This window comes from Prionailurus viverrinus, chromosome C1, assembly GCF_022837055.1.
Source record: "Prionailurus viverrinus isolate Anna chromosome C1, UM_Priviv_1.0, whole genome shotgun sequence".
Classification (NCBI taxonomy): domain Eukaryota; kingdom Metazoa; phylum Chordata; class Mammalia; order Carnivora; family Felidae; genus Prionailurus; species Prionailurus viverrinus.
In genome coordinates, this window is record NC_062568.1 from 205480118 (window position 1) to 205496265 (window position 16148).

At 43.8% G+C, this 16148-nt stretch overlaps 1 protein-coding gene across 5 annotated transcripts in view; it reads right to left on the reverse strand.

Moving 5' to 3' along the window:
• VPS13D (vacuolar protein sorting 13 homolog D) overlaps positions 1-16148 on the reverse strand; it is a 257320-nt gene that overhangs the window by 154616 nt on the left and 86556 nt on the right. For 3 of the 5 annotated variants that reach the window (XM_047868771.1, XM_047868773.1, XM_047868774.1), the window contains 7 exons: positions 15736-15946; positions 15164-15238; positions 12553-12759; positions 11231-11320; positions 8912-9052; positions 6434-6556; positions 248-353 (listed from right to left, as the gene is read on the reverse strand). In XM_047868771.1, the coding sequence (XP_047724727.1) occupies positions 248-353; positions 6434-6556; positions 8912-9052; positions 11231-11320; positions 12553-12759; positions 15164-15238; positions 15736-15946 (953 nt within the window). Of the gene's footprint in view, positions 1-247; positions 354-3989; positions 4065-6433; positions 6557-8911; positions 9053-11230; positions 11321-12552; positions 12760-15163; positions 15239-15735; positions 15947-16148 lie in introns of all 5 variants that reach the window. The other 2 variants (XM_047868775.1, XM_047868772.1) reach the window with 2 other exon arrangements.

The following is a 16148-nucleotide window of genomic DNA, read 5'->3' on the forward strand; positions in this document are numbered from 1 at the left end:
TCCCTCCCACCTTCATACTCACATCCCTAACCTGCTGGACTTTTACCTTAAACGTAATGGGCATCAGGGCCGGGATCGTAATCTGGGTATTTCAGACTCAGGACCTACTTCTCTGGCCACAGATTCCACCTCCCTCACAAAATCTCAGCAAGACAGCCAGTCACTGACTCAAATACAATCCCAAGGGCTTCAAGAAGGAGCCCACCTTGCTCTGCTGGGCCGGCACACAGGAGCAGATGTTCCTTACCTGGTGGGTGTGGTGGTCAGGGTGGCAAACCACAAAGTGCAGCCTGTGTGATTCCTCAGAGCAAAAGGGACAAAGGGCTGCCGGCGCTTGGGGGTTTTCACCTCTGCTGTGGGCAAACGGAAGGAGGCCGTTAGCATACCCCTCCATCTGCACAGCAGAGACCCCTGCCCCACAGCCACACACAGGGCCCCTAACCGTCTCTTGTGCAAAGGGGCCGACAGCGGCTGCGGCAACAGACGCAGAGCCACCACAGGTGTGTCGACAGGACTCTCAGGGTCTCCACGTCCTCTGCTGCCTGCTACGTGGAGACCGTCCCCCTACAACTGGCTGTGACGAGGGACTGCTCCCAGCCCCCAGGCCTCCCACAACTCTTGTGGGCCTGCATTCAGGAGAAGGTGCCCGGCCCTACCCAGACGATAGATAGCAAGACACAGCACACATCCTTGTTCAAACGTTGTCCAAAACACCTGCGCTTTAACAAAGACGCCCTTCCTAGAACAGCTACACTTCAGTCATATTATGCACATTATAGCAAAATAAAAACATTCTTTTCTATTCTCTTAAATTCATATTTTCCCCCCTCCCTCCCTGGAAGATCAGAAACCCAAAACTTTTTACATGAGATTTTTAGTTGTCGTTGTTGTTGTTGTTTTTTAAACATAAGATGTAGAGCACCATCTGCCGTGGGCACTACAGGGACTACAAAGGGAGCACAAAATATGATTTCTTTTCACAGAACAGCTTCCTGTCAAGGACACTGGAAAGAAATGGTGATCAATCACAAAACTGTAAGTAACCAAATCCCAGAGCCCTGACTAGAAACACTGGAAGGAAACAGAGAAGTGGGAGACCGTGCAGCCAGGAGTGGCTGTCCAGCGCCCAGCGTGCCTGGAGGCCCTTCTGCGGCACCGCTGCCCTGTCGTGCAGTCTGGCCTGGACCGGCGGGTCGGGAGGACGGGCACGGCTCTGCTCACCCAGGGCCCACGTCTCCTCTGCCGGTGGCCCTGGGAAAGTGGGAGGGGGCGGCAGGAACCGCAGAGGCAGGGGCCCCGTGCTCACCCTGCCCATGCGGCCAGCTTTAAAGCAGAGAAACAGCCCAAGAAGGACCTGGACCCAAATGGTCTGCAGCTGCGGAAAATGACATCTAGGGGTGACTGCAACTGCCCACAGACAACACGAGAGCAAAATTAGATTCATCTTCCGGGACCACATGCTTCCGGCCAGCAAAACAAGAAGGAAACCTGCAATGGGCCGTGCCTTCTCCCACTGCTAGGCTAAGGCCTGGGCTGGGATCGTGGAAGTCAAGAATTGCTGCTGCCTTTTAAAAAATAATCGCTTGCTTTTCTTCCCCTTTGTGCCTTCTAAAGTTTTCAGAAGTTAGTTACTAGAAACGCTGCAAAAAAAAAGCAATTACAAGCTAAGGCAAGTTCTATTTCCGAAAGGACAGTGGCTCAGGGGAGTGAGTCTAAGAAACGGTTGGTCCGATGAAGAGTGGTCTGCAAGGCGTCCCCACAATTCTGTAGTTAGTCTTTAGAGATGCCCTACCTACTTGCAGTGATCATCTCCTAGAATATCTCCTAGATGACCACCCAGAATATACCCATTTCTCGTGCTCTCATACCAATGGCCTCACTTAATTCACAAGGTTGGCTTTAAAAAAAAAAAAAAAAAAAAGTTCATCTAGTACAAAATTAAGGAACAGCCATGAGGCTAGTGACCAGGGCAGAGGGGGGGAGTAAAGATTTAAGAGCTGTCTGCAGGGGCACACAGCCCTTACTGTGGCACCTTGAGAGGCACCAGGCGTGCAGGGAGACGGCTGCTTTATGACAGCAGATAAAGGACCCAGGAGGAAAAGAAGCCAGATGTGCCTTCATAGCCTACTGTGAGCCAGACTGTAAGTTTCCATTTGCAAATTAGATTAAAAAAGAACAGCTGGCAAATGGCTTTGATCACACTGTCACACAGAAAGAAGTGCTAGGACTCCACATCCAGATAGTCTCAAGCGCACCGCTCTGGAATGAAACAGCCTGGGGAGGTGCACTGCTTAGGGCCCCAAGCTTCTTGCGTGGATTACACACAAAAGCACAGGCTTCAGCAGCCCGCTTCTCTGAGAATAAAAATACACGGAGTGCTCACAAATCCAAACCCAACAGCAGGGGACAATCTGACATCTCCTGCACTACAGCCCAAATCAGCTGTGAACCTGCCTTTGGCATGACACAAGAGAACAAAACTCCCAAGTCCACCCAAGAGAGAATAGCATATTCCCTTGTGGCCCCAGAAAATCTGCCTCTAGTCTAGTGACCAGACCTGGTTTCTTCACAGGCCAAGAGAACCCGAAGCTCCTCACGTCCAACTTGGGCTTCGTGTGGCTGAGGAAAGTTCTAGCCTGCTAGACTTGTTTCACAGAGCAACGTGGCCCTTATAAACGTGCTTTATAAGCATCCAGTCTATCAGAAAGGACCTGGCTTGTAAATCAGAAGAAACAGATTAAAGTCCCAGGTCTGCTCCTAGCTAGTCATGTGGACAAAGGCAAATTTCTCAGGCTCTCTCAGCCTCCATGTCCTCATCAGCTACGGGGAATAAGGTTTTGCTTAGCCTGAGAGATTAAATAACAGAGGTAGAAAGGCTTAGAGTATAAATCCATCAGTAAGTGAAGATTTAATCGCAGGTTTCCTTTGTGAATCCTCTCCCTAAACATCCATCTGCACAAAACCCTGGCAGAAAAAAACCCACTGTACTGCCCCTGTGTATGAATATTCCTGATCTGAACAGAGGAAGCTCTAATGGTCTTTTTTACAAAATACATCACGACCCGGCAGGATCTGGGGTCAGCCAAGTGCATACATAAACCATAAACTGCCCTCCTTCAAACTACTGAAGAAGTGAACATTGTGGGATTCCAAATCCTTGAGGTTTATGGTCTCCTCTATCATATTTACTCATTAGTCAAATTCTCAAGAAAGCTTAAATAAAGGGTCAGAGACAGAAATAAAGAACATTTTATTTTCTATCTCTGAAGCACTCAATTTATAGCTAAAGAAATCACAGTTTGTTTCTAAGCAAATATTTACCGGGAAATTTTTTCTTAGCTCAATTCCTGATCAGGATAGCTCCTATTCCCCAGACCCCCTGGCATTGCCCTAAGAATAAACATTCACTGACAGGCGCCTGCATGGCTCAGTCGGCTAGGGATCCGACTTTGGCTCAGGTCAGGCTCTCGGGGTTCGTGGGTTCAAGCCCCGCGTCGGGCTCTGTGCTGCCGGCTCGGAGCCTGGAGCCTGCTTCGGATCCCGTGTCTCCCTCTCTGTGCCCCTCCCCCACTCGTGCTCTGTCTCTTCTCTCAAAAGTAAATAAAACATTTATAAAATTGTAAAAAAAGAATAAATGTTCGCTGGGTATTCTATAAACAAAGCGCTGCCTGATGGAGGACGGCTTTCCTCCATTTACTTGCTTTTCGAAGTAAGAAATCACCTCTGGCGCTGGGTATTTCCGCACCAGCGCAGCGGACACCGCGGAGCTGAGGGTTGGGGCAGATGGACGACGCAGCGTTAAGAGTCAGCACCGCACCTGCTTCTGATAGGTCACCGTACTCATCAGTGGGAAGTGCTCTTCCCTGCTACTAAAGCACAACATTCCCAACTGGGGATATCCCACTCGGCTCCCATTCACAGAAAATTGATGTACAAGGCAGTTCTTCAAACAGGAAAAGAAAGCAAGCCCTCGCTTGGCTATACTGTACCTCTAGCATAGATCTGGTGCTCTAGGTTAGTCAGACTGGCTGTACTCCTAGTTCTAAGGTAGACAAGGGGGAGGCCTGGTAGACAGGAGAGACAAAGTTAGAGGGTAAGAATAAATACAGTGAATAAGAAGACTCACCTCCAAAACGTTAGCACAGAGAGAGCATGTGACAAAAATCGCAAGCATCATGCAGTTACAGGATCATTCCCTTCAGTGACCGCTAACAGCTAAAAGAGCACTTGACAAAGCGAGCGAGACATTTTTATGCTGGCTTTTACTGTGGACGATGTGTCACAGGAGCACACCCCTCTTTTTTCTCAACTGGGGAAAGAAAACGTAGTCCACATTCTCTTTAAACAGAATGAAAAGCCTTTTGAGGATTTTTCACTTAAAGCGTGCATGCTCTTACACGGCATGGAAAAGTCCCCGAGACCAGTCAGGACAGACTTGGGTGCTCCAGTCCACTTTGCAAAGGCAGTAGCAGCAGGAGGCTAATCCCCCACGGGTCTCAAAATTTCAAGGGAAAGAGTCCATCTGTGTTCCGAGTTTAAAGAGTCTCTGCCAAGGAGCTATCTCGTGATATTACTTACATTAGAAATTAAACATGGGAGCTTTTAGAATATTCACATTTGATATTTCCATAAAATGTCCTTTGAATACAAAACTCATAAACTCATGCCACCCACGTCTACCTGCAGGAATCTCAGCCCTTACTGAACAAAGCCAACAATGATGTCAAAAATGAGGCCACTATTTTCTTTCCCCTGCTAAAGAGACAGTGAGAAACCAGCAGCTCCGTTAGGTGGGATTTCATATTAAGAATCTCTCTTTCAAGGGCTTGTTTTGAAGCCCGCCCAAAGAAAGTGTACAAATTTGGGGGGACTGTGACTAAATGTTCGTGAGCAGGACCCGAGAGATGCGATCGGTTCAAGAAGGTTCAAGTCTACTGACTTTCAAAACAAACGCCCCATATTAATTTAGTAGACCTGCTAAAGGAATACAATCCCATCCGCCATAGGTGGTGGTACCCAGGAACCTCCAATAGGAAAGAGGTTTGGAAATGTAGGTATATTCTCTTATGTCTAAATAAAAAGATATGCCTTTGTAAGCCTAAGTAACCATAAAGATCTGTAAATAAATAAAAATCCAGCTTTAATTTAGCACCGGCATTTAACACAGATAAGGCAGCTTATTAACTATAAAGAAAGAGGAGAAAGTGTTTTTTAAAAAGGTGGGAGGGTGGGGACAATAGAAAGTCCTTCATCAGAATCCTGAAGATCAGGTCTTCCCTGTGTTTACACGGGGTCGGGATTCAAGATCCCCTTGTATGAGTAACAACTTCAGAAACACTCTCTCTAGGACATACTACATATTACAAAGATTACTTAGAGTCTTCTGGGGAGACGGTTACATTCTTTGGACATGCAAATTGGGAAGGTTCGAGGAGGAGCCAGAATTGAGGCTGAGGCTATCTGAAAAGCCCTGGCTCCTAAGCAATGACCTTGAGACTCAGAAGCAACAGCCTGGGAATACAGAGAGCAAGCATGGCTAACATTTCCCTGTCCCTCCTTCTAGAAGTACAAGGGAGACAGAAAATCCACTTATACACCCTGAGGAGAGACGAACCAGTTCAAATACTTCATAAACTAAGAAAATCCATCTTCCCGTGACATGTTTGCAGGCCAGATGGAATATTTAAGCATTCATGAGCTATGTGAAGCCCAGCCAGGACTCCCCAAAGAAACCACACTGAAAGAGTTGGGGCTGAGTTGAATTTGGAGGACAATGGCTTGTGGAACAACTAAGGACCACGCGGTTGGCCGTCCCAATCTCCCCAGCTCTAAGGAAATCAGAGCTTCATGGTGAGGCATTAAATTTAAGGAAAGAAAATATCGTTAACAGAGAACAAACGGACTCCTCTCTTCAAAAGGCTGGGTATTCAATTCTTTTCTTCCTTATGAACAATACAGAGCCCTCCTTTTAACAATTTCTTCCATATGGGATCCTGCCTGCCCTCCCTTCAAGAATATGCCCAAACTCTGTACCTCTAGATTCACAAAACTGTAAAGTTAGCTTTTAAAATCCAGTCCAAAAGTCCCAATCAACTGGAAAGTTTTGCCAAGTGAAACACACTCACTAACGGCTGACCTTGATGCGTTTTCAGGCACGCCAGCTCATATGCAATGTTACCAGAATTTAGAAAATTGTGTATCACAGACCTTTGCTTTCCCACAAAGGTGGAGGAATTAGAGCCCATATCAAAAGTTCAATATGTTGTGCCAGAAAAATGTCTCCTGCAGAGATTAAAACAGAACTAAAGAAGACAGTCAGAATTTCCTGTAGGTTTTTCCATAGAAAATGACAATTCTATTTGGATTTCTCAATAAAACATGGCTGCATTGGTCAACAGTGATTTATTCAGACACAGGAAGAGAAAAATCTTACTTTGTCCAAAGCATGGAGGGTCCACTGAAGAGCCCATCCAGTCTTCTGATGTGGTTGAGTCTATTTCCTTGTCCTGTTTACAGTAATCTGCCATCCACGATTCCTTGGTACTTACATACTGGTCTAGAAAGAATTCCCCAAAGATATTAAGTACGGAAATAGAAAAGATCGAGGCTTCAAGTCAAATAATTTCTATTCAGTAAAGCAAGCTTTTGTTGAGCATCCTACTGCATGCTAGGCGCTATGCTAGGTTTTCAGAAAGTCTGTCCCCTGGAGAACATGCTACACTGGAAGAAATCAATGTTAACCAAACAGCCATCACCACAAAGCCGCAATGTGGAAGGAGCTAAAACGAAGTCATAAATAAAATTCTATGGGAGCACAGAACAGGGAAGGCTCATTCTGCTTTGGCAGAAGTGGGACAGTACACGCCAAGGTCCATGGGAATCTTCAGAGGCGTGGGGACCTTTGCGCTGGGTCTTGAAGAATGAGCAGAGGTTAGAGTCTACCAGTGGGATTAGGGGTGCAGGGACGTGCCAGGCCAAGAGAAGTCCAAATGCAAAGATTTTAAGACACGAAAGTACACAGCCCTTTCAGGGAACACTGATAACTTCGGTGTGACTGTGGCACACCAAACATATTGGCGAAGGGAGATAGCAAAGAAGGCTAGAAAAGGGAATTAGTTTGGAAGAGCGTGGTATGTCTTGCTAAGGGATGGGGTTTCGAGACATAAAAAACCAGTGAGGAGGCTGCTCAAAACCACCAAACTCGGGAGGCTGAAATCCAGCTGACAATTCTCCAGGAGAACTGTCTTACTGTTTTTCGAGAAATGTGACAGGAAGGGCAGGTTGACAAAATAATTACGATGCACCACCCCTGGATAAAGACCTTTTCTACTAACTAAGGTATGATACTTTTTAGAACAAGAGTTATTGGTTTCTGGCTTTCTGGTTTTCAGTTCCAATAGTTGGCTATATAGAAGCTTTATTTTAACACTAAGAAGTCACAGTAATATTTCTGGGTTTCAGCATGGTATTAGGAACAAGGAATCGGAGGTTTAAAAAAAAAAAAAAGCTTTACCACAGACAAGAATGCCTTTTGGAAGACATTTTAAAAATTTTATTTATTTTTTATTTATTTAAGAGAGAGAGAGAGAGAGAGAGAGAGAGTGTGTGTGTGTGTGTGTGTGTGTGTGTGTGTGTGTGTGTGAGCAGGGGAGGGGCAGAGAGAGGGAGAAAAAGAGAATCTCAAGCAGGCTCTGCACTGTCAGCACAGCACCCATTGCGGGGCTTAAACCTACAGACTGTGGGACCATGACCTGAACCAAACCAAGAGTCAGACACGTAGCCAACTGAGCCACCCAAGCACCCTTAGAAGACATTTTTAAGTAGACAATGGCTCATCAGAAATATCAATAAAATTCTTTTGTTCGAAGTAAGCTCTTGTTTATCGTAGCTTTCCAAAACACTACCCTAAACTTCACCTAAACTTCCAGGTGAACATATTATATAAGAAATAACATCAGACCAAAATAATACAGTATCATGAGATCAATTATCCAGACAAATTTAATGAATGAAATCTGATCATATAAAACAGCGGTTTTAAAATTTTTCGATCAATAAACTTAGGGTCTCATTTCACCATACATTCTCTTCATCTTCTTCTGACATAGAATAAGCCAATGAATATCCTATGAGCCTCGATCACACACACTGAAGAAAGTTTGCAGATTTGCAGTCGTATGTGTTATCACTCAAATAACCACAGTATTACCCAAAAGTCAGATCATGTAGATAATAATTCAAACAGTTTGAGAGTTTTCATAGCAAAGACAGGCAACACCTGATTGTTTGATAATGTAACTCTTTTCTTACGATGATATAAATATAGGCATAGAGTGGTTCCAACTCACTACATCAAATCCAGGAATGTACATGTCGGTGTTTTCCAAGAAACTTTCAGAACACACACCGTTAGCTTGGCAATCCTTCAACCCAGTGATTTTCAGAGTTAGGTCAACATGATAACTTGATGGGAAACAGTACAGGCAATTTATCCTACTATAAACACAAGGTCAAAATTACACCTTTTAAAAATTATTGTGTGTGTGAGTACCCGGAAAGAAATGTATCTAAATTCACTTCTAGGACATTAAAAAACAAAAACAAAAACAAAAACAAAAACCCATGACCAAGCATGGTGGGGGAGAGAGTTTTTATCACGGACATTTATGTTGCCCAAATGGTCTAAGTTCTTGCTTGGTCACTGACGGCATTAATACAGGATGCCAACTCTAGAGCAATGGGTTGAAAAGAATCGTGAGGCTAGGTTAGGGTTTATCAGGAAAGCAGCCATGCTGAGTAAGTGATGTCTGGTGTGGGCCTGAGTATTTGCTAAACCAGGATTAACAGTCTTCTAGACGAGGGACTTATGTACAGAAAGGCACCAATCTTCTAGAGACAACTTTCCACTCACCAATGAGTACAGAGGTGATGTTGATATCCAAACGGGGTTTGGCCTTGGCTTCTAGCTTCAGTCGAGGAGGATGGAGACGACTAGCTGCCTGTTGTTGCCAGGATACAGAGCATGGCCATGGCTCAATAAATGGCTCCCAGCCTAAAAGAACACAGGAAATAAGACATCTGTTAAGCAGATATCAAGAGTTTACAGGGGAACACTGTTCACAAATGCTCGGCAAGGACAAACTATAGCTTAATAGCTTTCTATTTCCAAAGTGATTTCACAGCGAAAGCACCATCTTTAGCTATAGGTCACCCTACAGATGCCTGTGCAGGCTAGAGGACATCACTACACAGACAGATACATGCCCCACACGGTCTTCCAGAGCGGGGAGGAAGGAGGGCATAGAGTGCATGTGCCTTCTCTATGAAAGAGCAGACAGGACCTGCTTTTGATCCACTCAAAATGGAAAAAGGAGTCTCTGACACAGGATGGAAAAGTACTAACAGCAGCTGAAGTAACTACTAAATTTGATTCTCCTGCTTATGTTGAGAATCCACTTAGTTGAGGGGCGCCTGGGGGGCTCAGTCAGTTGGGCATCCGACTTCAGCTCAGGTCATGATCTCATGGGTTGTGGGTTCGAGCCCCATGTCGGGCTCTGTGCTGACAGCTCAGAGCCTGGAGCCTGCTTCGGATTCTGTGTCTCCCTCTCTCTCTGCCCCTCCCCGACTCATTCTCGCTCACTCTCTCTTGCTCTCTCAAAAATAAACATCAAAAAAAAAAAAAAAAAAAAAAAGAATCCACTGGTTGAATAAATAGGTAGAACATAATTAGAAATTCATTCTTTCAAATTTCTAATTTTAAATCATATGTGCCATATCATATGTGTTTATAACAACACATATATATGGTTTAAAGAATAAAATTACTACCAAGTCCTGTACCCACTATTCAGCTTAAGAAACAGAAAATCAGAAGTTCCTTGGAAGTCCCCGAGTGCCACTCTCCCATGTCAGCCCCCCTTGCCACCAACCCTCTCCCACCCGATTCCAAGTAAACATTAGTTTGGGATTTTAATCACATGCTTGCTCTTATCGTTTTGCCACACACGCATGCATTTCTTCAGAACATGCTGGTTAATCGGTCCTACTAGAGATCTTTACATAAATGGAGTCTGATGTATGTGTTCTCCTGCAAGTTTCCATTTTTGCCCAACAACCTGCCTCTGAGATTCACTCATATTGCTGCCAGGTAGCTGTGGCACATTTATTTTCCCCACTGAATTGTAATCCGCTTATGAATATACCACAGTCTACATATTCATTCTACTTCTGAGAAACACCCCCTTGAGGAGGAGGAGGAACACTACAACCAGTCTTCTATCTGTTTCCGAGCACACATGAGCAAGAGATCCTTCCAGGGTACAGACCTAGAAGAAGTATGTTGCTGGGTTGTTGAGCATGCTTATACTCAACCTTACTATTTGTCAATTTTTTCCAAAGTGGTTGCCCCAATTTACAACTTGAATGGCAAGAAATTAGAGCTCTGCGGCTCATAGTCTCACACTTACATTCTTGCCAGTCTGATAGGTGAGAAAAATGATACCTCCCTGGGTTTTAAAGACTCAAGTTTTCGGGCGCCTGGGTGGCTCAGTAGGTTAAGAGTCCGACTTCGGCTCGGGTCATGATCTAATGGTTCGTGGGTTCGAGCCCCGTGTCTGGCTTTGTGCTGATGGCTCAGAGCCTGGAGCCTACTTTGGATTCAGCGTCTCCCTCTCTCTGCCCCTTCCCTGTGTTCGCATCCACACTCTCTCTCTGATGTAAATACACATTTAAAAAAATTTTTTTAATAAAACAAAAAAACAAAAGGCTTACGGGCAGAAATCTCCCTATCAGGAGCACCTGGCTGGCTGAGTGGGAAGAACATGCAACTCATCCTAGGGTAGTGAATTTAAGCTTCACATTGGGTACAGAAATTACTTAAATAAATAAAAACTTAAAAAAAAGGGGGGCGGGGAGAAATTTAGCTACTATCGGGGCCAAATGATCCTTCGCTACTAAGCAATTTCATATTCCAGAATGAGCCAAACTCCTGAATCAAAAACAATGAACTTCATATGAAACCTTGGGTTTAAATAGCTCAGCTGCAACATATCAGATATGTTAGGAAAATGAAAAGTCTCCATCTTTTGTGCTCATGCAGTCACTTGTGTTTCATCTTTCCCTGCCCAGCCCCACCTCCTTTCCCTCACGCAAAATTTATGTAGAAATTGGCCCAGGCAAATATTGAAGTGTGTTTTTTAAGTCCCATGATAATATACGCTTGTATACTGACCTGACAGAGCACGGTTATAATAATCTCCAGAAAGGGTGAAGTGGGCGTACCCTTCAGGGCTAGTCCTTACATGCTGCAGAAAACTCAGGCCTGCAATGAAAGCAAATTTTACTACAGCGCTGGGGTAAGAACAACCAAAACTTTCTTTCACAGATTAAATCACAGTGAAGAGATGTCAGTCATAGCTGATACTGATGAAATCATAGGAAAGCACACCAAATTTTGAGATTTTGTTCATCTTGGGTTTTGGGCATGAATTCTGACTTTAAAAAAAAAAAACAAAAAAAACCAAAAAACCACTGTGTTAAAATTTTATTCGTCATAGCTCCTGAGTTTCCTGGCACGCCTTTAAGTGTCGTGCCTCAGGCAAATGCCACCTTTGTCTCCCTCTGGTCCCAGCCTTGGCACGCAAGTGTATCTGTGTTATTTCAAGTCTGCAGGAACATAAAAAACATACTTCTCCCTGAATATCTGAAAATCAGAAGGCAGGCTGATGAGAGCAGTTATGTCCTGATGAATATTAGCTCAAAATTTTAAGATTACCACAGAAAAATAAGGAGTAATTATTCCCTGCAGAAAAGACACTCAGTCAAAAATTCCAGCTGTTACTTTCAATCAAGTGGCCCTTGTGGTGCCTTGAAGCACAGGGAAAAGGAAGCCTCTCCAGTGTGTCAAAGGTTGAGCTCAATACCCAGGATGGAATTTTCCTTGAAGGGAAAAGAGGCTAGCAAGATCAAAACAATGGAATATTAAAAGGAAACACAGCGGTGAGATTTTCGGGTACTCTCCTCAGAAGCCCCATCTACCACCACCTGCAATGACCCAATTTGGGATAGGGTCCTCGTACCCTTGTCACTTGCTAGTGAAAGACAGCTCTCAGGGCCCCATGGAGGACACTGAGGGAAGCATTCTCGTAAGACTGTGTGTGTTTTATTTTCAAACGTATATAAGGTAGAGCATTAGCTTTTAAATGTCTTTAAGAACAGTACTCACTCCAGTCTTTAGGTATATAAAAAGATAAACAAAATGGAGACACCAACAATGATTTAGGTAGAGCTGTTAATATATCAGAAATTTCATCAATGACAATTTCTATTATTCCCAAACTAGAGGCTGAAGGCCACATATGGCAAATAAATACACATTTCTTTAAAATAGAAATAATGAAAAACATATGTAAAACTATTATCTAAATTTCACCCATACGACTAAGGGGGGGTGGGGGGAGGATGAATATCATTTAAAAAAGGGGGGGGGGTGCAAACGGCTTGGCAATCACTGCAAATCTTCAAGATGAATCTGAAAATCAGGACAACACTCACGGGAAAAGGTGAGCTCAGCCAGAGGAACGTCACAGTCCATGCAGTCATCGATGAAACAGATGCACACGCTCTCAGCTTTCACCTCCACCCCAGAGATCAGCTGGGCTGCCACAGGCCCCTGGCTCTCATGGCTATCAGCAGCCAGGGAAAGAGACTTCAGAGGTTCAGCATTCTTAAACAACCAACTTGCTGCCTTTTTCAGTTGGCCTTCGAAAAAATGTAAAGGTGATCAGTTCAGCCAGTTCGCACAGCTACTCAAGCAACTCATTGAGGAAACAGAGGAATAAAGTTCATAGGGACCTGCTGGACAGCCCAAAGGAACCTTGTTCCCAGATGTACTCTTAGACTTAAAGGGGGGAAAAAAACCTAGTGTGATGATAGCAATTCTATTTTTAAGCAAACAGAATGTACCCCCCTTGCACATCTTCCACTCAAGTTCACCACCTTTCATGATCCGGTTCAAAATGCCTCCAGAAGCCATCCCTCCTCTATTATGACATCCGTCGAAGGAGAGAAGAGGAAAAGACAGGATCCAAATTCTAGACGTCACTTAGTAGGGAAGTACGTAATCTTCACCATGTAGGGTTTTATTATATTATTATTATTATTACTATTATTATTTTAGTGAGCTCTATGCCCAATGCAGGGCTCCAACTCATGACCCTGATATCAAGAGTCACATGTTCTACGGACTGAGCCAGCCAGGCACCCCACTATGTAGTTTTGCATAGAATGATGTGCTATTATACTTCGTCTTTACAACCGATCACAATTCCTTGAGAACAGACAGCTATGAGAAGTGCATGTGTGTGACACACGACTGTTAGATAACAGCCCTCTGAACATAACCAGATTGCTAAAGCTAAAAAGAAAAGGAAAGGAAAGCCATGCGACCCCATATTTATAAATTAGCAGAGACCAGTGCACAGAACAGGGGTGAGTGGTGAAGGGCATATGCTCTAGAGGAAGATGGCCTGGCTTCGGATTCCAGCACCTACTAGATGCTGGACCTTGGACAAGTTCCTCGATCTCTGCCCACAGCACCCACAGACAGGGCTGCCATGAGGAGGAAACAAATGAGCACAAGTAAAGCTCTCCCAGGAGCAGAGCCCGGCGTGTACTGAAGGCTCTATTAACATTAGTCATTGTTATCTTTTTCGCAACTGATGGAACGACACCTTAGCTGCTAAAGAAATAAAAATTAACAAAAATCTAAAAAGCTCTTAGAAATTGAAAAGAAATGTTTTGTTATTAAAGAAAGAGAAAAAAATAGACAATGTAAACACTAAGAGGTATTAAGCTAACTGAAATAGCTAACTACAGCTACTGTCATTTGTCACAGAAGGAAAAAGATAACAGTTAATGCAAACAATCGTGCGGTGAGAGCAGCGTTTTCACACGTAATTGGTCAGAGTGTCGCCTGGTACACAATGTTGCAGAAAAAGATCGGTCAATTTGAATAAAAAGCCCGAAAAATGTATCTATAACCTTTGATCCAGGATTTATACTATATACTAGTAGGTCTCTCTACCAGGGAAATACTAAATAAAAGTTATAGACAAAAGTTCATACCAAAAACTATTTATTACAGAATTGTATACAATATTGAAAGAATGAAAAACAAAAAACAGTTAAATAAATTAAAATATATCATTTGATCAATGTCAAAAAAAAATCAATGTTTATAAATAATTTTAATGACATGGGAAGATGCTGCTGATATGAAGTATATCGCAATAATATTATAACTCAATAAAACCGTGTTGTAAAGAGGGCTATAAAATTGTATTTGCAATGCAATCTGCCAACATACACAGTATTATATGTATATATACGTATGGGTACATATAGTATGTGAAGAAACAGAAAAATGTACGTGTAAGTGTAGACTAGAAAAAATACAGCTTTTGCTGTATCTTCCTGTTTTAAGAGAAAGGACCACACACAGAGGGAGGTGGGAAGGAAATTATGTTGCAGTAGAAAGAACCCAGGCAGACTCAGCCCCTCACTAATAGGTGACCTGAAGCCAGTTAATTAATCTATCTGAGCCAGGTTCCTTATCGGAAATGGGATAATAATGGCCACCTGCAAGGCTATAAAAATTCAACAAGAAAACACAGGACGAGGCACACGGGCACTCGGCGGTCGTGACTATCAGCATTGCCAGCGCCTCCACCAGCAGCAACAGCAGCTGACAGCATTAGAGGTCCCGCTGTGGGCCAGGCACTTCCCTTAAGTGCTCTGCATATAGCGCCTATTTGTATCAAACCTCCAAGGGAAGTGGTCTTACCCTCCTCTTACAGATAAGGAAGCACTGCTACCGAGAGGCTAAGTAACTTGCCCGAGTCGCTAACAGGTAACCAAAAAGCAGCAAAGTGAAAACCTGAAGCCAAGCATCGGTTCCAGGGCCCACGTTCTCATCCACTAAGAAATACTGCTGCTCATTATCACTTCCAGCCCAAGATCATGGTCAGCCCAAAGAAAATCATGGAGGGGTTTCAAAACACAGTCCAGCCCTCCAAGCCACCTCGTGGGAGCAGGAGAGGCAGGGAATTGGAAGCAAGCTTATTATCCAGATGAACAGGTCATGGAAACCTGGGGTGCAACTTACCTTGACAGACCAGAAGGGCTTTGCGGCAATCGTCCATGCTGAATCCCAGCTCCTGTAGTCTAGCCAGCTGTAACTCTAGGAAAAAGTGGGACATAATTTTTATAAATAATTGTATATAATTAATCCACTAACTGAAGAAAAAAGAAAAGAAATTCAGAAACGGGGGACGAAAACATCTATTTCTCTAGGCAAAAACGGGATCCTAACTGGAGCACCTTGAAATTTTTAAGAGTGTGTTCCCTGTATTGACTGTGTTTATAAAAGCTTAAAACCGACATTTAGAATCATCCATAGCTTTGGAGGAAAACTCAAGGTAGAAAACTAAACCTTCGCATTATCTATAGAACTCTGGAAGAAATGGCAAAAGGGAAACTGGTGTCGGCTAGCACAGCTGGTTTGGGGTGTTGTATTTGTTCTTAAATTTTTAAAAGTTAGAGGATCATACTTATAATTACACTTAATGACGTGTAATTATCCTCTGAACAATTTAATTGTGCAAAAGGAAATCTTGAAAGTTAACAAGAAGGGTAGACATTAGGAAGACTGAGTGGGTTGTATAGCTCGACACCTACCCAAGACAGGATCTAGGGTATGTCTCGTCCCTTCTCTGACTTCCTCTCCGGCTCGAGGCGCACCGGGGACGTGACTGCTAACGGAGCTGGCCTCCAAGGCCACTGCGTCAGGGCCGGCAGCATGGGCTTGCTCTGGGATGGATTTTGCGATGGCGAGAAACAGCTGAACATCGTTATAGGAGAGTCTGATATCCAGGGCCTGTAACTGAATCTAACAAAATTGAAAGGACGTAAGTTTTTAAAGTTGCCTTTGCTTTTACGTCCACACCTCTTACAGGCAGAGTTCCTAATTCAAGTTCTAGAAGTCCCACAGACACTACACTAATTTTCCATTTCAAAGACTGGGAAAATCTTGAAATTAAGCACCAAGAGCCATGAGGTAAGACATCTCTGCTGTGAGGTCAAATGCTCAT